General features: G+C 47.6%; 1 protein-coding gene across 1 annotated transcript in view; it reads left to right on the plus strand.

The window, feature by feature from the left end:
• The first annotated feature begins 8,054 nt into the window (after nt 1-8,054).
• Nucleotides 8,055-21,588, plus strand: part of GCNT2 (glucosaminyl (N-acetyl) transferase 2, I-branching enzyme (I blood group)) — a 19,537-nt gene continuing 6,003 nt past the window's right edge. Inside the window, 2 exon segments of the mRNA XM_019470608.1 lie at nt 8,055-8,580; nt 8,583-8,915. Of these exon segments, the coding sequence (XP_019326153.1) occupies nt 8,055-8,580; nt 8,583-8,915 (859 nt within the window).

Below are 21,588 nucleotides of genomic sequence, written 5' to 3' on the forward strand. Positions count from 1 at the left end.
TTTCTAGCAAGCCGTGCCAATGCGTGACTCTTAGTCACTCCTGCCGGCAACCTCTTCCTACGCTTAAAACCTCGACACTAAATACTAGTTTTCCATGATGCAAGTCCTCCAAATCTGGGGGTCCTGAGAAATCACCCCCTGTGAGTCGTGCATCTCCTGTCAGGTTGGAAGTAACAGCGGAGCGTGGGATGTCCCAACGGGACGCGTTTCCCACGGATTCGGCGCGACGGTGCCCGCTCCTGCCTTGCTCCTGCCCGGCTGCCGGCGCTGCCAACCCTCCTCCTCCTCCTCCTCAGCCCGGTCACCGCTACCGGCCGTGAAACCTCGGCGATACCTTAGTCAGCATTGCCATCCAGTGGCACAGGGGACAAATGACAGCGGAGAGGCTTGCCGGCAGGAGGGGGGGGCCTTCGTTAGTTTAATCGCTATACCCGGTGACGGTGCGGCTCGACAGGTTGGCCCAAACTTGAGCAGCAACCTAATGGTTGGATATAACACATCGTTTATTGACAGCTTGCAACATCATTGTTTAGCACCAGCTTGCTGTTAACCGGGATGTTGCGGAGAAGGGGGTGAACGTTGAACGTAACCAGGGAATGGTGGGCTAACTGAAGGGCACCCGGCCTGTTTCAGAGAACGGTTGCCAGTGGATCCTAAATCCTGCTTGTATTTGGAGTTGTTCGCTTCCCCGCCACCCCCTGGGATAGTTTTTTGGTACTTTAGTAGGCAGAAGTTTGCTTTATTATTGCTTTATAGATTGCAGAGCTGAGTAAATTAAAAATGGTCTCTCTAATGCACTTGCCTGGCCATAGAATTTTTTTCTGAGATGCTGCTAGCCAGGATGCTCTCCAAAACCTCAAGCATTAAGTAACCGGTGCAGAAGACTATTGGTAAAAATAATCCGCAAAAATATAGGGTCATTCTTTTCCCAAGAAAACTTGCAATATTTACATTGATCTGGTTTGGGCTTTGGAACATATCTATCGCCCACCCGCTCTTCATGGCTTGGCCATGCTGCCATTTCTTGTTGCCCAGAGGGAAATCCTCTGAATCAGCTGGGTCGCAAAGGACCAAAGCCCAACCCAAAGGAGCCAATGGCAGTCACTTTCCACTACCAATTGGATGAAAAAAACCAAAAACCAACTGCTTGGGTTTAAGTGGTTGCAGAAGAAGAGTCAAAAGGACTGTTTTCTTTTTACAAAAGCCGGGTAGACGGCACAGCACAGAGGTTACTCTGCAAGCCCCAATGCAGCTGCCGGCCCTGCATCGTGAAGCAGGTCTTGCTGCCACAGCGGAGCTTATCACCACAGGACAGAAGGTCCTGGCTGGTGAATGCCAAGGGCAGACTGCTTGGGGACAATGTGGTGGCCTGCAACAGTTTTGCCACAAAGAACTGATACACAACCCTAGCGTCTATGCAACTGAAACCGGGGTGGAATATGTGATACTTAAGACCAGGCAGCCAACAGGAACAGGACCACCCTCCTGGTGTCCCCGTGGAAGCAGTCAGAAAGTGAGAACCTGCAGAGGCTTCAGCCATAGCTCCCCAACTGGCTACGTAGTTTTCCACATTGGTGTGGTAACAGCAGGACTGGCTGAAGGAAGAGAGAGCAAGAACCCACCTGCGCAAGAGAAAGGTAAAGCAGGGGGACATCGACAGGCATGGTGTGCTTTTAGACCCAATTGAATAGGATGTAAAACACCACAAATTTCATGCTGTACACACAGCGGCATCACTAGAGCTCAGTCCCCGAGCAGGCTGGATATTAAATTGATCAAACTGGTAATGAAAGTGGGAATTACTCCATCTCAGCCGACACAAGGCAGGTGACCTTATTAAAAAATATGCCAGTGTATTTAATGGGGTAGGGCAGTTTCTTGGGGAATTCATGATTAATGTGGCTATAACTCTGGAGATCCCACAGGTAATGCCCCTGGAAAAAGTCTTACTTCCACTACGAGATGGCCCGGCTGAAATCTTTGAGATGGGACTGTCTGAATACAGGCACATGAGTTCAGCTTTCGGCTTTCTCTGTTTTCTGACAGAGAAGCCAAGTCACTCAAGAACTGCTGCATTGATTAGAGGAGATGGTGGCCTCATGCTGGACGCAGCAAGCTAAGAAACCTCAAAGCCTGCTGAGGGATGCAATGTGCCTCTCTGTGGCCTGTTCAGGCTAACCACCGGGAGCAACTCGAACTCCCATACTGTTTAGTCATCACTGAAACAACAGAAGCCACTGTCCGAGACACTGACTGCATGTAATGTCCCGAGCAAGACCTGACTTGGAGAAACCTCAGTATCCACTGACAACCAACGGCCTGGAGCAGGGCAGCGTTTGCAGCTGTCTTGAGCTATATGCATGTATATGAAAAGGATCTGAGAGTGAGAAAAGCAACTGTGTGTGCAGCTCTGAGAGAGAGCAGGAACTTATAAGGGTCATAACATCCCAGCCTAGTATTGTGTCCCTAGCAGGTGCCAGAAGCTGAGGCCTACGGAAGAGCAAAGGAGCAAGGCAAGCAAATGTGGCTCTTCTCCTGACGCCCTTCCAGCCTCCAACCATTTGCAGACCAGGGTCTTCCCCAGATGGACGTGGTTTCTGTGTATCCAAAAATGGTCCTTTCTTTCGTGAACTTACCCAGCCACTTCTTAAACAGCGACCACAGAGAGATGGAGTGAGCAGAGATTTAGGAGTAAAGCAGCCTGTTTTCTTCTGCTTGCTGTAGGTACAGGGAAAAGAGGCCTTTGTGCACATTCTTTGCAAATAAAAAGCAGTATAGCAAAACCTAACCTAAATATAGGCTTGGGGTTCAGGCCAAGGAGCATTATCAGTGTGAGCAACAGGCAAGAAGCTGTAAGTAGTTCCCAAACAGACAAATCAAGCCAAACTGGAAGAAAAGAAACAGACACTTGCAGAATTTTGAGACTGCAGAGTGGAATTGCAGTTCAAGGCAGGATCCAGGCATGCTGCAAAAGGAAAGTCCCAGAAAGCACCGTGAAATAACACGTCATGGGACAGAAAACCCACGGCAGGGTACCAGCTGCCAGCTATGTATGGTAACTGGGGAACCCAATAAGAAAACCCTGCCTGGGAGAGGCAGTTTAGCAGGAAGGGACCAGACAAGACGAGGCTGGCTGCAGGAGCTGAGGAATGCGATGTTGTGCAAGGCAGGAGATTTCCAGTAGTTTTCTAGCCTCTTTACAACCTTCCAGCAACCCAATATGGGGATACTAGATTGTCCCAGCTTCAGTAATGCCATCAGGGTCTGTCTTCAACCTCATGGTGACTGGTGATTGCAGCCACTGCCCTTCCCGTAAGAGAGCCATAAAAAGTTTTTGCATAAGCAGTAGAACAAGGGACCAAAACATAAGCATGAGCCTCCACCCAAAACAAAAGCAAACAGGAAGGTGCTTGGCAATTTGCAACACCCAGGAGTGGAGTTTGGGGCTTTTGCTGAGCGCTGTTTTGGGTGTGTGTACATCAGCATCTCTAGAAGATAATCAGGAAAAAGACATGGAGATGGATGTGAAAACTTAATAGAGCCTGAAGCAGGGCTGGTTCTGAAAAGGGCAATACTAGTTAATTGGTGTAGATGGCAAGGATAGGGGAAAAAGACTGTCATCACAGCAGGACAGTGGTGATTTTAAGTGCAAGTTTGGGTCTTACACAGTGTGAGGCAGATGGATCACCAACACAGATTGCTTTGCCCAGACTGTTGGTTATAGGAAGAGGAGACCTTGGCATACAGTAAAGCCTCCAGAGGGAAAACGAGGCAATGGAAGCTAATCTTAGGCTAAACCTTAAGAAAAACATTGTACTTTGGGCTACAAAAGGCAGCACTTGTGCTGGCAGGAAGAAAACCGCAGCTGCACAGCACTGGCCGACTTCTTCCCCAGTCTGGCAGCCAGTGTTTGTCACTAGTTGCAAGTTACTTCTGCCAGTGGCTTGTCATTCCTCACTAAGAACCTGGCAGGCTCTAATGGTCATGGATGTCTAACATTATCTCCCAAGCAGACCTGGAGTGCAGCATGATGGGGACACTTTCAATCCTAAAGCCCTTTGGGAGACTCCGGAGCCCTACAAACCAGGTGGCACCTCACCGCTGCTCATAGCCTGGTTGGGTGGGAAAGAGACTTTTCAAGGCAAGTCCTGGCTTGGTTCTATCTAAAGCTAATAAAAAACCTGTCCCAGCCAGGAAGACTTTAAGGGCAACAGATACCTACCACAGCCCTCTGAAAGAGGATCCTGATAATTCATGGAAAGAAAGCTAAGCAAAGAGATGGAACAGGCATCAAGCTAATTTGTGTTCTAATGAGAGGTGAAATACCTGTCAATAGGCAGTTACAGATTTATAATTTATTAAATGTTTTTTCTTTATGCTTAGGATGAATCACAAAAGTATCATACAAATGCTTTTCCTTCTAGAGTGGTCCAGGACTATCCTGAGCTTACCAAAATTGCAACACTAATGGTAAGTAGCAGAGATGATGAGCGTATTTCTAGAAGTGATGACAAAGTCCTTTTGTTAACAGTTCCTAGATGTAATAGGATCCCCAGCCCAGTTACAGCCAAGCTAAGAGGTACTGTAATACAGACAATCATAGGAAAGAGAGCTGGAAAAGACCTAGAAAATTACCAGGTCTGGACCAGTATGACCTGCAAAACTGCTGAAAAAGCTACGCCTAACCTGCTCCTGAAAACCATCAGCGGGAAAATTCCAGTCTCTCCAGACAATCTAATCCACATTTAACTGTTTATCACTACAAAGCTTCCCTAATGTCTGATCTTCACCTCTCCTGATGCTATCTAAGATGATTAGTTCTTGTCCTATGCACAGACAACATGGAGAATCAGCTACTCCCTTCGTATTTGCATCAGGATTTGCTTCTGGTTTTCCTTTTTGGCATATTTGAAGACTTTCTGCCTATTTCCTTTTTTTTAATGACAGAATAACCATATGTATTTTTCAGTCATCCCTGACAGGTGATGTTTTCTAGATCCCTATGGACTTGCTGCTCATTTCATACCTGGCGACAAATTATATTGCCAGAATAAAGAGCATGATAATGCTAAACATTTAGGGGAGCCATTAGAAATAAAAGGAGTCATCCATGTGCCTGCTCTCTCTCTGGCATAGCCAGACACCTGTACCAGCAGGCAAGGCTGTGGTTAGCCTTGCTTGGCAGAGCAGGTCACTCCCAACCTGCAGATGGAGTTGCTTTACTCCTCTAGCTGCTAAGGCACCTGTAGCTGGGAACGGGCCCTTGGCCAAGCAGAGGCCCGGCTGCAGGTACACTGCCCTGACCTGGCACCTCCCTAAGGGTCTGACACCAGCTGCCCCACTTCACTCACTGAGGGCAACACCTTGGGTTCATGTTCATAAAGTTAGCAAGTGCCCAAATGTTCACAAAATCCAGTGTAAGCTACCTTTGGACACTCCTCCAGTGCAAATAATAGCTGCATGTGTACATTTGTACTTTCCTGTACACTAATGCGTACTTTAATCTGCAGTAAGAAAACAGATCTCTCTCCATGCCTCGACTACACCAGTGTCACCTATAAAATCCAGTCATATTTAACAGAAGAAAACCAACTTCACTACCACAGCCTGCCTGTCCTCTATTAGGACATGTTTAATTACGTCTTGCTTTCTCTGCGCAGGAGGATAAATGAGCAGGGAAGAGAACGCCGTGCTGTTGCTCCTGAGCAGCTGATGAGGGGTAGTTTGCACAGAGGTGAGAATGTGTCCCTGTTGGAAATTAATTGGAGAAGGGAGCAGTAGAGTGCTCTGCTTTGGACCAGTAGCAAGTCTGACTTGCAGAATGTGCTCTGCTAGAGGCTAGGCAGCTTACCTATTCCTGAAACCTTTATATCTAAAAGTCTACCGCAAATTCAGACAAACAGCGAAGTTCCCACAGTGTAGGAGGCTCTGCCTCTCGAGCTTGAGAGCACGGCAAGACAAAAGCGGATGGGATGGTGTATTGTCTGGCCCCTACTGTTTGTGCAGACAGATGTGCTCACTGACTGCGTACGATTAGATTACTCAATGATTTTACTGGACCGTGTGAGCTGAGCTAGCGTTTGCCTTGATGTGTCATTTCATCTCTCCTCCCATTTGCTGCGAGTGCTGCTGCGTTGTGACCGTCCGGTGTCAGTGCGTCTGCCTGGGAGCTCCTGTTTCAGGTAGGCTTGTATTTTCTTCTCTTTGAATAGCCAGATTATGGCTGGCTGGGAAGTGCAGGAATGCCAGGGGCTGCTCTCAACAGGAAAACAAGGGAGGGCAGAAGGGAAGAGATAGCAATAAACTTTAACTGCTCTTGTGCTAAGACTGCTTTCTCTTTCCCCATGTTATGCAGTGTGTATATACCTTCCAGCTCAGGCAGGGCGTGTGAGTAAGGCACGTGTTAGAGAAGATTGCTTCCATGCAGGGCTGCTCCAAGAGGAGAGTTTTGGGGAGACCGTGCACATTGCACGGCATCCCAGAGCAGCACTAGACCAAGGCAGATTCATCTTAGTGCAAGAAGGTGTGAGGGAGGAGGAGATCCTTTACTTGCGCACAAAACAGTGGACTTGGGCTACCTGCATTTCCTAACCAGAAAAACCACATTGAGGAGAAATTGTTTGCTCACAACGGCCTTGCTGTGATTTTAACAATGGTGCCAATTCGAACTGACAGTTTTTGCATGCGAGGGTCATGAAAAGGAATGTCATAATACAGATGGTTTTGTCCTAACAATAGAATAGAAAACGCCAAGTGACTCCAAACAGACATGAAATGTATAATGTTTGTCACTGCTGACCGAGGCCAAACAGGAACTCAAAACCAATGTGCAAAGCCTGTGTGCACCTTGCTTTTTAATTAGCTGACCAATTAGCTGAAACCAATTACCTATATTGATTAAGGCCAGGAGCGGTTTACTGAGTACTAACTATATTCCTACGATAATACCCTCATTGTCTGGAAAGGTCTGTTCCCATACATCCACAGGGAAGCCATTTCAATTGCTAATCCTACTGGGGAGTGTGTTTCCACTACAGGAGCCACACCAAAAGCTCCCCGCATACTAAAATGAGAACTGCTACAATGCAGGTCCAGGAAACAATAAAAAGGAGCTTCACTGCAAGTCTCAGTCAACAGCAGTTTTAGTTCTGCCAGCGCAGACCCCTCTTATGCAGCCTATGTCGAATAGCATGGTAAATTTGACCTCCTCTTATCTTTTGCCCAGTAACTCTGGTTTTGCACCCAAAATATGCTGAGGTCCAGTACAAACCACGACAGAAAAAGCCACGGGCATCATGAGGTCTCCCACCACCTTGCTGCTTTTTCACTGACATTTGCTATAACATGGTTCAGATTTACGTCTAGATTTGGCTTCTCCCTGCATCTGAACTTCAGATGAATCTGTAAAATCTACAACTCGCCAATACCTGAGAAAGAGTTTTTCCATTGAGGTGGCTCATGTGATCTGTATACTCTATTTCTTTGTTTCCCTGCTCTTTTTTTTTTTTCTTTTTTTGTGATTTCTGCCTATAATCCAAACCTGTCATAATTCTGAAGCAGCAATGACTGGTATACTTGGGTGGTTAAATAAAAAGTTCCTGTAAGTAAAATAGAATTATATAAGAGGTAAATATGAGATTTTCCTATCACAGGGTGCATGCACAGGCAGTTTTACAGCTATATGATACATGCAGGGAGAGTGGGGAGGGAGCAGTGAAGAACATACCCATAAATTGAATTCAGGGACACTGTGGAATATGTAGTGCCGGCTATTCATTGCCAAGCCAGTAATTATGCAATGTGTCTGTTTAATCTTCAGGGTGCTGTGGTGCAGCTTCCATCTGCAAGTTGTTTGCTACTTATGCTGCTTCCACACCAATGATGACTATGAAACTATTAATACTGAGAGTAAGTACAGCAGCTGCATACTATGCATCAGATGGTTGCATGTGTTTTCCAGCAGGAAGCAAGCGCAGCCAGCAAAACAAGCTGTTTGTGGTGTCTGATCTGACCTCTTTGCACTATTTCAAGTGAGACACTTTTTCTGAGCAGCAATGAATACACTCAGATATTGCTTCTTCGCTGCCCTGATTCTCAGTGTTTCACTTCCATTTGTTTTCTATGCTGTTAATCTGCATGCACAAAAATCTCTTAGGAGGCTGAACTTCTCGGTGAGTTCAACTTTAGCAGAAGCCTGTAAAGCACTTACTGAAGATAAGGTGCCCTTTCTGAAGGAAAACACTTTAAAAACGTCATTCAGAGAATCCAGTTGCACGGAGTACATCACGCAGAACCACTACATCACCTGTGCCCTCTCGGCCGAGGAAGCTGCCTTCCCCATTGCCTACGTCATGACCCTGCACAAGGAGTTCGAGACCTTCGAGCGGCTCTTCAGGGCGGTGTACATGCCCCAAAACATCTACTGCATCCACGTGGACGCCAAGGCGCCGGCCCCCTTCCGGCAGGCGGTGCGGCGCCTGGTGGGCTGCTTCCCCAATGCCTTCCTCGCCTCCCGGGCGGAGCGGGTGGTCTACGGCGGCGCCTCCCGCCTGCGGGCCGACCCCCCCTGCATGGGGGACCTCCCGCCAACCGGGAGATCGTCCGGCTGCTGAAGGGCCTCGGGGGGAAGAACGTCACCCCCGGGGTGCTGCCACCCCCCCACATCACCGCCCGCACCAAATATGTGCACAGGGAGCAATTATACTCTTTCTTTTCTTTCATGCTGTGGACGTTTGTGCGCAAGGCGCCCCCGCCCCACAACATCACCATCTACTTCGGCTCCGCGTACGTGGCCGTCACCCGGCCCTTTGTGGAGTTCGTGCTGCGGGACCAGCGTGCCATTGATCTGCTGGCCTGGTCCGAGGACACCTACAGCCCTGACGAGCACTTCTGGGTGACGCTCAACAGGATCCCGGGTGAGTACACCTTCACTTTTGTTTTCTGTAGATACGCACATGCACGCACAGCTGCGCACATGCACACACACACACACACAGACGTAAATCTGAGGCTGATTTTGACAAAGCCTAGATGAAATATTTAATCGGATCATAACTGATATAAAAGGCTGATCTATCAAATGAGCTTACTTGCCCTTTCTGACCGCTGAGGGAGAGATGACTGCGCCGCGCAGGATGTGCATTACCGTTCTGCATCGGAGCAGGAGGAAGCCCAGGGGACCTAAGTTCAAATTGAAATCCTTGGACATTTCAGCTGATTTAAGCCTTTTACATGTAAAAATTGAGATGAAGAAAAGAGAAGGTATAAAGATTAAAATATGAAAGGTATGCAAGCATTGTAGTGAAGGTGTTTTCTACAAGATGTTCATTTTGCTGGGGGGAATTCTTTTTTTCCACAAATAGAAGTCAATTCCTCCCTCTCTATCTATTACTCCAGAGTCAGAAAATTTGAGTTCAGGCTCGAATCTGCTTCTAGTCTTCACGTGGTTTTCTGTGGGTACACACACATGCACACACACCAGCTTTCCCATAACACCTGCAAAATAAACATGTACTCATAACCTCTGCCTAAACTCCATTGTACAAGGTCAAGGATTTGTTCAGAGAAGCAGAATCAGAGCCAGTATTTTCATCTTTACCTTATGTATTTACAATTAGTTTTACCTCGTTCATACGACTGGGAAAGGGTCAGGAGATGCACAGGACTTCTCCCCCATGCACGTTGCTTTTAGAAGCACCTGATAGGACTTTACTGCTCCCGACTCCCTAGAGCTTCACAGCAGCCCAAAGCAGGGATATGCAGAATGGAAGCAAGGATAAATTTCTTCTCCTGTCTTTTTTTTTTCTTTCCACCCTCTCCTTACTGTAACTTGTGGGAAACTAAAACAAGGAGCAGTAACAGAGAGGCAGAGCATGTCTACTTTAACCTAAGCAGCAGACTGTGGGTCCATTTTGCAAGGCCAGTCTGCTTTCAAATTATCACATAACTCTCTCTGAGAATAGTGCTTGCTCTTCCAATAACTCTATGTTACAACTGGCATGCACAAGATGCACAAACGATTACTGATCGAGATATTTATGGTATAATCATCAGCATATATTATTTGTAGCTAGCTAACTTTTCCAGGAAGCTGGTTGCTGTGATCTTATTGTAGTCCATTGCTTCAGAAGCAATAAACCTGGGACGAGATATGTTCTCCACGATCAGAAAGCTTTAGATGGTTGCCATTTGTTGTACTGCACTGTGTAGCTTATGTAAGCTGTGTATTTCATTGTTTATTTCCATGATCATCACTGTATGCTTTCCAGTGTTGCACATTGGCACAACATTTTTTTTGTGCTTGTTCTCTTTGCATCCGAAAGAGGAATCTGAAAAAGATGAAACATTTCCACAGCAGATATGTTTCCTTCCTCTGCTTTTATTCCCTGCCATCACTTTAGGGTGAACAAAAGTGGCCATGCAGCTCTGACAGATGTAGTCAGGACTCAGGGCTGCTGTTGTCCAGGACTTTGAATCCAAACATGTAAGCATAGTATGGAGTGTCTCATCTGAACATATCTGATTCAGATCCAGAGCTCTGAGCAACTCTGGGGTGAGAAGTCCCTCTCAGTGCATGGGGTGTTAGCCTGGGGCTTGGTTCCTGGTTCTAACAAAAACCTCTTGTCCAAGTTTGGCCAAGCCACTTCCTTTTAGCTTTTCATGCATACGAAGGGAGACAATAGTGTCAAGCAGTGGTCCAGCTGTTAGAACAAATAGTTGGAGGCCTCCAGGGAAGTGGAGAGATCATTTAAGGACCAGTTTGGATGTATCATAAAAGAACTAAACCAAACAGATATTTGTAGTTTCAGACAGCCATGATAATCTCAGTTCAGATAAAAGATAAAAAAAGACTGTTTGGTCCCCAAATCTTAAAATAGCATGCTTATTACACAGAGCCATGCAATGAAGACCAAGGGGGTTTTTTTAGCCCCCTAAAGGCTAGAGAATTTCAATTCCCATTCAGTTGGTTTTCAAATAACAGTCTTAACTTATCTTTGGTATTTATCTCAGGCCACTTATCTCCCACATGACTCCTGTGTGATAGAAAATTCTTGAAAGTCACTTTTCAGATAAGGAAGAGAAACATGGGGAAATTAAGGGAAAGTATTTGCAAAGTATGTAGGCTTGAAGTGACTGGCCCTAAATCACTTCCCCCGGTCGCACAAGAAGGGCACACCACCGCACTGAAGGTTAGCGGCCATGTCCCAGGCCAGCAGCATAACCACTGAGCCACCGTTCCCCTCTCTGCTCACGTAGAGCAGAAAGCAGGTTCTGCTCACTGTGGGGGAGGTGTGCATCCACAGTCCATGCTACGGAGTCCTTCAGGGCGGCCTTACTGAATCCTTTTCCAAACCAAAATCCTGTCCCCACTTTCATGCAATAGGGTCACAGCATATGCATGACTTGGGATACAGGCAGCCTCAGGTGATAATCCCTCAGGGTACACATCGATATGTACATTGACATATGCATATGTTGGTCCACTAGTAACTTAGACATTGTTCAAGTGGGAAAATAAAGGTCAGGAGAAGTAATAGCAGCACTTCTCATTCAGAGACACCAACACGCTTTACAAGGGAGATCAGTGCTATTATTTCCCATTCACAGAAGCAGGCAGAAAGGGGCAAAATGGTATTCCCAGTGTCTTAAACCAGACCACGGGCAAAGCCAGCACTGGAGCACTGACACCTGACTCCCAGTCTAATGCACTGGATTAAACTGCTTTTTCAGAACTCGCTCACCTGCAGAATAACAGAGCGTGGTTGCACTGTCGTTTCTGCACCAGCCCTGTTTCTTTTCTAAGGGTGAGGGTGCACAACATGGCTGAGCGCTAAAAGCTCATTGTTGCCAAAATAGGAAATTTTCTCCTGCTCATCCCTTCCCACTCCCTTCTGCCCATCAGTCCTGTGCCAGGAGCTTTGCCAGTTCAACTCACTAGATCTGAAGAAAAACAATCTACTTTTTTTCTGAGTCTGTGAATTGAATTGACTTGGTGAAGAACCTGGCCAGCACTGAAGTCAGCACAAATTAAAGCTGGGGGTGAACATGCAGATGTGAGCAAAAAGGAGAGGAAAATGGGAAGGAGAAGAGGAACAGGAGCCAAACCTTCCCCTTTCAGTGACAGTGAGCCATGAGCCTGGCTCAAGACACCTTCTACAATGCCACCTGCACACAGGCATTTTTTTAACATCTGAAGGGTAGGGCAGAAATATCTAAAGGCATTACCCATATTTTATCAGTATCAACAGTTTCTGTATAATTTTCATCCCAATACGGACAAGAGATGTATTTGGGGAATCCAACACTACTAGTTGAACATATTTTTGTTATTGCATTTAAAACATATTTCTAGGAAATGAGGATACGGAGATACAAACTTTAACTTTAAAGTCCCATGGGTTATATTACTCTTACAAACAGTGCCTGTCTAAAACTCACATGCTCAGGTCTTTGTGCTAAAGCTTTTACCTATAGGAAGTTTTCTCACATTAATCACAACGAAACAAGTCATAGCTTTGTCTGCTTTAATCTTCAAGATTATACCATGCACACCCTCCAACTGACAAGTAAGCTATAAGGAAATATTCAAGAGTATATGCTCAAAGCCAAAATAAATATGTTAAAAGGGCTAGCCCATAGTCTGAAGAGCAAATGTCATCTATGTGCCACAGGTAGTTTACTGCAATATCCTGTAAAAATAGCATCTGTTTTCTACTTTCACCTTTCTGCTAGGTGCTGCTGGCACCAGGTTCATCTATACAGATGATTCTTCTGTCTTAAATGACCTGGGATAACACCAGTCTGGAAAATGTAAAAGAGTTTATTTGCAATCAGTCCTTGCCCTGGATCACTACATAGTCCTATAAATGGCTGTGCTGGCAGGACTGAAGGGGCTTGGTCGTTATGGGAATGAACAGCCAGGGTGTTTCAGGGACAGGGAACAAATCTCCAGAGGCTAGCAGTATGTATTTAGGCAAGAGGCTCATTTCCCAGAGCACTTTAACCACCATCCTCATTCCTTCTCTCAACACTGGGACTGAATGCACTTGTGCACCTGAAAAGCAAGTCTCTTTCCTACTTCCCTGCACCTGTTTTCCAAGTTTCTTGTTCAGGTTTCATTTTAGAGAATTTCTCCCAGATTCAGGCATGCCAAGAAGGTCCTATTTTATCCAGACCAGAGGGCTCATCACGCTGCTGTTACTATGTGAGGCCTTTCCCGCAGTCACTCTTGACAACCTCTTGGCAAGTTGGCTTCTGTCCTCTCTGCCCTGTTACAAAGAGAGTATAACTGTTACTTCAGCCTGGGAAACCCACTCAAGGTGTTGTCTCTTTTACCCTTCTTATCCTTCCCTTGTCCAGCTACTCTGGGTGGCAGCTGTACTCAGGGTGACTTGCTTTACCAGGGTATGTGCAACAGCTTCTGCCTTGTGATGGGGACAGCAGTGTTTTAAGTCACCATCTTTAGCTTCAAAACTTAACCAACACGCATGGAGATGCTGTACCACTGAAAACCAAATGAGGTCTTAGCTATTTAGTCATCAATGGATGCTGGCAGAGCATCCTCTTCTCCACAGGTCCTCCGACCAGAGCCAGCCTTGATATGCCCTTCACTCTGTTCACTAGCAGACATGAAGGACCTCTCTGTTCCCAGGGGCAGAAGTTCATAGAATCATAGAATCATTAAGGTTGGAAAAGACCTCTAAGATCATCAAGTCCAACCGTCGACCCAACACCACCATGCCCACTAAACCATGTCCCCAAGCGCCGCATCTACACGTCTTTTAAATACTTCCAGGGATGGGGACTCAACCACTTCTCTGGGCAGCCCCTTCCAATGTTTAACCACTCTTTCAGTAAAGACATTTTTCCTCACGTCCAATCTAAACCTCCCCTGGTGCAACTTGAGGCCATTTCCTCTCGTCCTATCGCTTGTTACTTCGGAGAAGAGACCGACACCCACCTCGCTACAACCTCCTTTCAGGCAGTTGTAGAGCGTGATGAGGTCTCCCCTCAGCCTCCTTTTCTCCAGGCTAAACAACCCCAGTTCCCTCAGCCACTCCTTATAAGACTTGTTCTTCAGACCCCTCACCAGCTTTGTTGCCCTTCTCTGGACACGCTCTAACACCTCGACGTCCTTCTTGCAGTGAGGGGCCCAAAACTGAACACAGTATTCGAGGTGCGGCCTCACCAGTGCCGAGTACAGGGGCACGATCACTTCCCTACTCCTGCTGGCCACACTATTTCTGATACAGGCCAGGATGCCATTGGCCTTCTTGGCCGCCTGGGCACACTGCCGGCTCATGTTCAGCCGGCTGTCAACCAACACCCCCAGGTCCTTTTCTGCTGGGCAGCTTTCCAGCCACTCTTCCCCAAGCCTGTAGCGCTGCATGGGGTTGTTGTGGCCGAAGTGCAGGACCCGGCACTTGGTCTTGTTGAATCTCATACCGTTGGCCTTGGCCCATCGATCCAGCCTGTCCAGGTCCCTCTGCAGAGCCTTCCTACCCTCGAGCAGATCAACACTCCCGCCCAACTTGGTGTCGTCTGCAAACTTACTGAGGGTGCACTCGATCCCCTCATCCAGATCATTGATAAAGATATTGAACAAGACTGGCCCCAAAACTGAGCCCTGGGGAACACCGCTCGTGACCGGCCGCCAACTGGATGTAACTCCATTCACCACAACTCTCTGGGCCCGGCCGTCCATCCAGTTTTTGACCCAGCGCAGAGTCCACCTGTCTAAGCCGTGACCCGCCAGCTTCTCTAGGAGAATGCTGTGGGAGATGGTGTCAAAGGCCTTGCTGAAGTCCAGGTAGACCACAGCCACAGCCTTTCCCTCATCCACTAGGCGGGTCACCTGGTCATAGAAGGAGATCAGGTTGGTCAAGCAGGACCTGCCTCTCATGAACCCGTGCTGGCTGGGCCTGATCCCCTGGTTGTCCCGCACATGCCTTATGAGTGCCCTCAAGACGAACCGCTCCATAATCTTCCCTGGCACCGAGGTCAGGCTGACAGGCCTGTAGTTCCCCAGTTGCTACATCTGGGGCCATGGCTACAGCTGGATTTAGAAGTGAACTGCAGTCAAGACTCAAGAAATTGGGTGAAGAAGCAGAGAAGTTTGGGAACCACTCTTCTGGGAGCATACTGGAAAGGCCCAGTGGAGTGTTGTATTGCAATATCCAAGCTGGCCAAACACTACAAGCAGCCTAGGCATAGCAAGAAACCCAGCTATCACCAGGAGAAACTGGGTTTTGCACTCTGCACTCTGATGCTTTTGGGGAAGGATTATTCCTAGCAGGATGCTGTGCCCCCAGAGTTCACTGTGTGGCTCCACAGAAATTGCATCAGTGCAACTGAGGGGCCTGTGTAGAGCCATGAACAAGAGGAGCAAGAACTTCAGGAATATGCTTCATATGGCATTGGTACTGAGGGAAATGGTTGTGGAATTGCTGCCATGCAACTAGCCAGTGTGCCTCCAAAAGGCACTCTGTTGCTGCACAGACAGAGCACAGCACTCTGGATGCCAGTTTTGCACAGACACATTTGCTTTGCTGATTGTGGTTACACAATTAATGTTTTAGGCGGGAGCAGAAGTGTGCTTCTGAAGTGCTTTCCCTCCAACTGTTCCCTCCTACTGCTATTTTTATTATTAAGATAATGATAGTGCACGAGGGCTGGATTCCTTCTCTGGTGGGACCAAACCAAAAGATGTGCATTAGCAGCACATCTAGTGCACTGCAGCAGCTAAGGGGGACACAGGGATTTGAACCAGGGAATAGCCTGCACCACTGCCAAGCACAGTGCTGGTCCTAAAGAGCACACTGGTAAGTATGTGCCAGTGGAAGACTCCAAAACATCAAGGGCTCATGTTGTGCAAGTAGCTAGGTGATGCCTGGTCTTCCATAGTTGCTGTCTTCCACCAGCACACCAGCCTGGTTGGTCCTTCCTTATCTCTACAACATTTCTCCTGCCTCAATATTTTCCTTGCTCTCCATCTTTTGCCATTTCTCCCATGCTGAACTTCTTTTTTCAGCTCTCATTTGTTTTTCACTGTTCCCTTTTCCTGTTGCTTTCCTTACTTTATGGTAAGTGCAGGAGATTGCAGGTTCTGGCACTCATCCAGAATCCTTGTTCCTGGGTATCACAAAAAAACCCTACAAGAGAACACTCACATCCAGGCACACTGCTTTTTCTACCTCACCCCAACCCCAGTACCCATGTCTCCAACTCAGATGCACGTATGGCAGGGGAGGGTTGGGGACACACTAGGCTACTGGGGGATCACTTGTCCAGGGCATCAGTCTCAGTTTTGCAGAGATGCAATGACTATTGCCAGTCCCATGATAAGAGCTGTTAAACCCTTAGCAATTCCCTCACACTATGAAAGTTTGTGTGTAGCAACTGGCTATTACAGAAATCACCCACTCATTCCCTGCCCTGTTATGTTCTGGCAACTGAACAAGGCTGCAGGCACATCCTGCCATGCTAGACCAGCCCTTCTAAGCTTCCATGAAAAGACCCTAACATGGAGTTCCTTTCTCTCCCCAAAAATGCTGATGATGTAGCAATAGTGCCATGTTCAGCAATTCTTTGGTTCCTGTCACTGCAGAGAGCAACAGCAACTAGTTTGGGTTTTTTTGTCCTCACATGGAGTGCAAGGTGGTTAGCAGCTGTGCCAGCTGTTAGCCACAGTAATGCATCTCTCTTCCCCGCTCTCATTCTGGCCAACACAAAATTCACCCAGCCACCCACGGACAGTACGGTCCTGCCTCTGGGATGTGCCTTGGTCATGCACATCCCTCCACAGAGATCATGAGTCACGCTTGGCAGTCACTTGGTGTAAGGGAAGCTGGGGGTTTGCAGGGAAAGGGCCAAGGCAGAACCACTTTTATTCCTGGTTTCTGCAAGACGCCTGCAGAACAGGGACCAGCTGTGTGTCATGTGTCTCAGAGAGGGGGGAGGAAAAAAGGAGCATCATGTCACTTTTGCTCTTGTGCCAGCCTGAAAGGGACATTGGGTATGCAGCATGCCATCACTGCCTGCTGCAAAACTAGACAAACTTTTGCATCAGTGTGAACACGAGGTAGTTGATTAACAGAAGGGGTGGCCCACAGCGTCCTGTGCAAGCCCACAAACCCAGACCACTCTCTGATCTGAATGGGCAGATCACAGAAGCACAGGGCCTCCAGCAGCTTCCTGTTGAGCACAGGCACCTGGGGACATCAGCAACCTCAATCTCTTTGAGTGAGGTTCTTTCTCCTGTGGCTGCTAATCTGACATGGAAATTGGGAACCCATCCATGGAAGATGATTTCGCATTCTAGCCTGTGTCTGCTTTTCCAAGGATTCACCCAGCTGTATGCCTACCAAAATTTTAAGTGTTTTTGACACAGTTGTGTATTGTGTCTGTCTAAATGCAAAGACTCAGAGTCTCCTCAGCTCTGTCTGAGAAGGATGAAGGTGTGTCCAGAGAAGGGCAATGAAGCTGGTGAAGGGTCTGGAGAACAAGTCTTATGAGGAGCGGCTGAGGGGGCTGGGGTTGTTTAGCCTGGAGAAAAGGAGGCTGAGGGGAGACCTCATCGCTCTCTACAACTACCTGAAAGGAGGTTGTAGCGAGGTAGGTGTCGGTCTCTTCTCCCAAGTAACAAGTGATAGGACGAGAGGAAACGGCCTCAAGTTGTGCCAGGGGAGGTTTAGATTGGACGTGAGGAAAAATTTCTTCACCGAAAGAGTTGTCAAGCATTGGAACAGGCTGCCCAGGGAAGTGGTTGAGTCACCATCCCTGGAGGTATTTAAAAGACATGTAGATGTGGCGCTTAGGGACATGGTTTAGTGGTGGACTTGGCAGTGTTAGGTTAATGGCTGGACGCGATGATCTTAAAGGTCCTTTCCATCCTAAATGATTCTATGATTCTATGATTCTAAGGTTGCTAACATATTCATTCATTTTGCAAATGATTGGGAAGTAATGCAAATGATGGACAGTTTTGTTTGCAAGTTGAATGCTAAACCACCCCCAAACTTTGAAAGTATACCTGCGCCATCCTGATGGCAACTCCTCGACTGGGAGCTCAATGGTAGACAGAAAAATAAGGAAGACAGTTGGCATACAGTATGTCTCAAGTAATGGCAGGCATGTGGTGGGTAATGCTGTGAGTCAAGCTAGTATGCTCTCAAGACAGATGGGAGTTGTCCTTGTTAAAACTTCACCGCAGTTTACCTGGAGCAGTAGCTTCACATCCAAACAAAGGCTGGTGGCTCTCAAGGAACATCTCATTCACATGCCTTGGATGTGGGTGCAAGATACAAGAGTAATAGCAGTAAATTCTGAGTAGTATTGCTAGCACATTAATCAATCACATTAGCCAATTCCTTATTTTTAAGTTTTTATATGACCATCTGCTTGTACAAACAGATCTGTTTTTTTCCAGACAATGTAGCTTGCAGTGAGCTTCTCACTACAGCAACTTAATCCTTCACAACTACTTTGGTTCCTCTCCACCCCACTGTCATTTGCAGACAGGCTCTTGGAACAACCTTCTCTGCAATGCAGACATCATACTAACTTGTGCCACTGTGGTTCTGTTCTGCCTGTTAAAATTTTTCTTTTTCCTTAGCTCAGTGCCCACCCTTCAAAAGACAGACAGAGAGGCAGAAGTTTTTTAATATGACTCCAGACAATGATGCTAGTTGAATAAGTCATGTTTTTTCTAAGTCATACTTAGAAAAAAAGTATTTTGTACCTATGTCTGCAGCATTACTCATATAACTAATCCTTGTTCTCTTGTTCATGTTCTCTATTATTTTAATGTGACTTCCTGATTGAGCAAGAACTTCTCATAGGAATAAGGTATAAAACAAATAGGGATTTTCCTGTGACTGATATTGAGTCTCATGCCTGCAAAACTGTTGTAATCTCATCATTCAAACCTTCCTCTTTTGAAAAACCTGCTTAAGGGAAGGTGTTTCAACACAGTCACAGCAATCACAAATACACCTTCTTCATGGCAGAATTTCCTGAAAAATTACTCTTCTCCTTTATCCACCATTCAGATATCATAGTTCATCTGGGAAGATATAACTTAAAATAGGGTTTGGTCTCTGTGCAATCCACAGACATTGGAATTTAAGTACTACTTTCAATAGGAGCAATACCTTGTCTCACAACCAATTGTTTGCTTCTCACTAAAACACTACTTAGTGATGACGGGATAAGGAAGGGTATGTCTTCAAGAAGACTTTTTGAAAACCCACAGCTAACAAATGGGCTTGTGTTCCTTCGCTTGATTCTCCTTTATCTTCACAACTATCAGACATTGGTGTAATAGGCTTCAAACAGCACAATTCCTTGAAGAACAGAATCAGATGAGAGTAATTTAAGGAAGAATTTTTTCTTTCTAAATTCTGACATCAGGTAATGTCTGTCACAACTCATGCATGTAACCAACTAAACTTCAGTCCAACTGCAGTAACAGAGACTTTTCTTGACGTTCCCAGATGCTGAGCTGTCAACAGCCCTTGTTTTAGTTAGGGGAGAACTCCAGTCAGGCCACCTAAACCTGTTCCCTCCTTTCACTTATGAGAAAACTCATCTGACCACACCTAAAGCTGCATTATATGTGTTGAGAGACAAACCCTGCTGCCAGCACCCTGCCTGGGCAGCCGGGGTGGAAGCTAGAAGAACCATGCCTGAACTGGTGCCGGGGTGGGCACTGGCGGTTCCTGCAAGAGCATCTCTCCCGTTGGCTGGCCTTGGCATCCAGCGTGTCCCCGCAGGTCCAGCTCACTCCCGCTCCAGGAATCAGGTGCTTCTTGAACAGCCCTGTAGAGTTCAGCTCCTCTGATGCAGGACTGCAACCCTGCCAAAGACACTAGAGTTAGTTTATAGGTCAATAACAGCTCAGAAAAACCTCCTTCAAAACATATCATCAAATGAAGCTACTAGAACTCAGACCCTTTCCTTATTATCTGTCAGATGATTCAACACAGGAGGTGCAGTTTAGCTCTCTTATGACTGTCAACAGCCTGACGGCTCAAGAAGATGGCATGCATTGTCTTAATTCAGACCGCTGTCTTGAAAGAAGTAGTTTTAAATAAGCTGCTTTTTTTCCTGAGTTTTATTTCCTTCTCTCCAGGTTCTGAGGTCTGCTTTGAAGCTGGACAATCTTGAGTTTATTTTAGTTAACACCTCACCCCTCCACACACACATTTTTGCATTCACATAGCCCACTGAAATGAAAATTTATGGTGGCAAAATACAAAATTGAGCCTTTGTACATTTTTAAGGAGGGCTGGTGGGTTTTTTCTCCATTTTTTCAATCTCATCTTGAAAGAAAATCTCTTCTTCTGAGGACTCCCCCATATCTTTACCAGCCACCTCCCTCCCATGGACAGGTGGGAGAACTTGTCTTGCAGGACAAACAAGAAAACAGACAAACCAGGACTTCAGAGCAAATTGTTCTTACATGCTGTCTTACCAGCCCAGTCAGACAAATTCTTGTTGCTGTGCAGGGTTAAGAAGTGACTGTTTCCATCCTACTCACATTTGCTCATCGGCTTCTCTCCATCCTCCCAACACTGACAGCTTAACTCCTTGGCTTCTCCCTATTGCAGTTCTGTAAGATGACAAAAGTTGAAAAAACACCCAAAACAAACCTAATTTACTGCTGGAGAACCTGGAAGGGACTAAAATAGATCAGATGAACCTGGGAGTGAAGCCCTCTGTCCACGAGTGGGACTTCTCATGCAGCTAGGAGGGTTGCAAGTGCGGTGGCCACCACCAGAAGGCAGGGCCGGCCTGTGGGGCACGCGTCCCCTTGCCCCCAGCACTGCCAGTACCAGCCTGGGGGCTCTGTCTGGAAATGCGCCATGAAGGCGGCAGGCGCAGGGAGCACCCTGGGGCCCTGAGCCAGCTGTGGGCGGTGGTGAGACTGCCCTTCCTAAGTGTGGGAGGCGGCTTGCGGCAGTGCGTTTCATGGGTCAGCCTCGCATTTGTGTCCTCTTGGTGTGGGACTGCCCGGGAGGTGCCTGCCAGCCCAGGGGTGGGCCGAGGCTAGCAGTGTGGGCCATGCGGAGGCGGCGGGCGGTAGGGCTGCTGGTGGCCGCCACGGTGCTGCTGGCCACTGCCATGTTGTTGCAGCACAGCAGGTGGCAAGTGGTGGGCAGCAGGGCCTCCCCGGAGGCCACAGCACTGGAGCGGGTGTGCAGCACACTGCTGGCCGGGCAGGCCCCCCACCTGAGGGGCAGGCAGCTGCAGCCAGTGCTGGGGACAGTCCCCTGCAGCGTGTACATGTCCCACAGCCACTACATCACCCGCACCCTCTCGGCCGAGGAGGCCACCTTCCCCATTGCCTACGTCATGACCCTGCACAAGGAGTTCGAGACCTTCGAGCGGCTCTTCAGGGCGGTGTACATGCCCCAAAACATCTACTGCATCCACGTGGACGCCAAGGCGCCGGCCCCCTTCCGGCAGGCGGTGCGGCGCCTGGTGGGCTGCTTCCCCAATGCCTTCCTCGCCTCCCGGGCGGAGCGGGTGGTCTACGGCGGCGCCTCCCGCCTGCGGGCCGACCCCCCCTGCATGGGGGACCTCCCG

The sequence above is a fragment of the Aptenodytes forsteri genome, unplaced genomic scaffold, assembly GCF_000699145.1.
Source record: "Aptenodytes forsteri isolate BGI_AS27 unplaced genomic scaffold, ASM69914v1 Scaffold63, whole genome shotgun sequence".
NCBI classification, from domain to species: Eukaryota; Metazoa; Chordata; class Aves; order Sphenisciformes; family Spheniscidae; genus Aptenodytes; species Aptenodytes forsteri.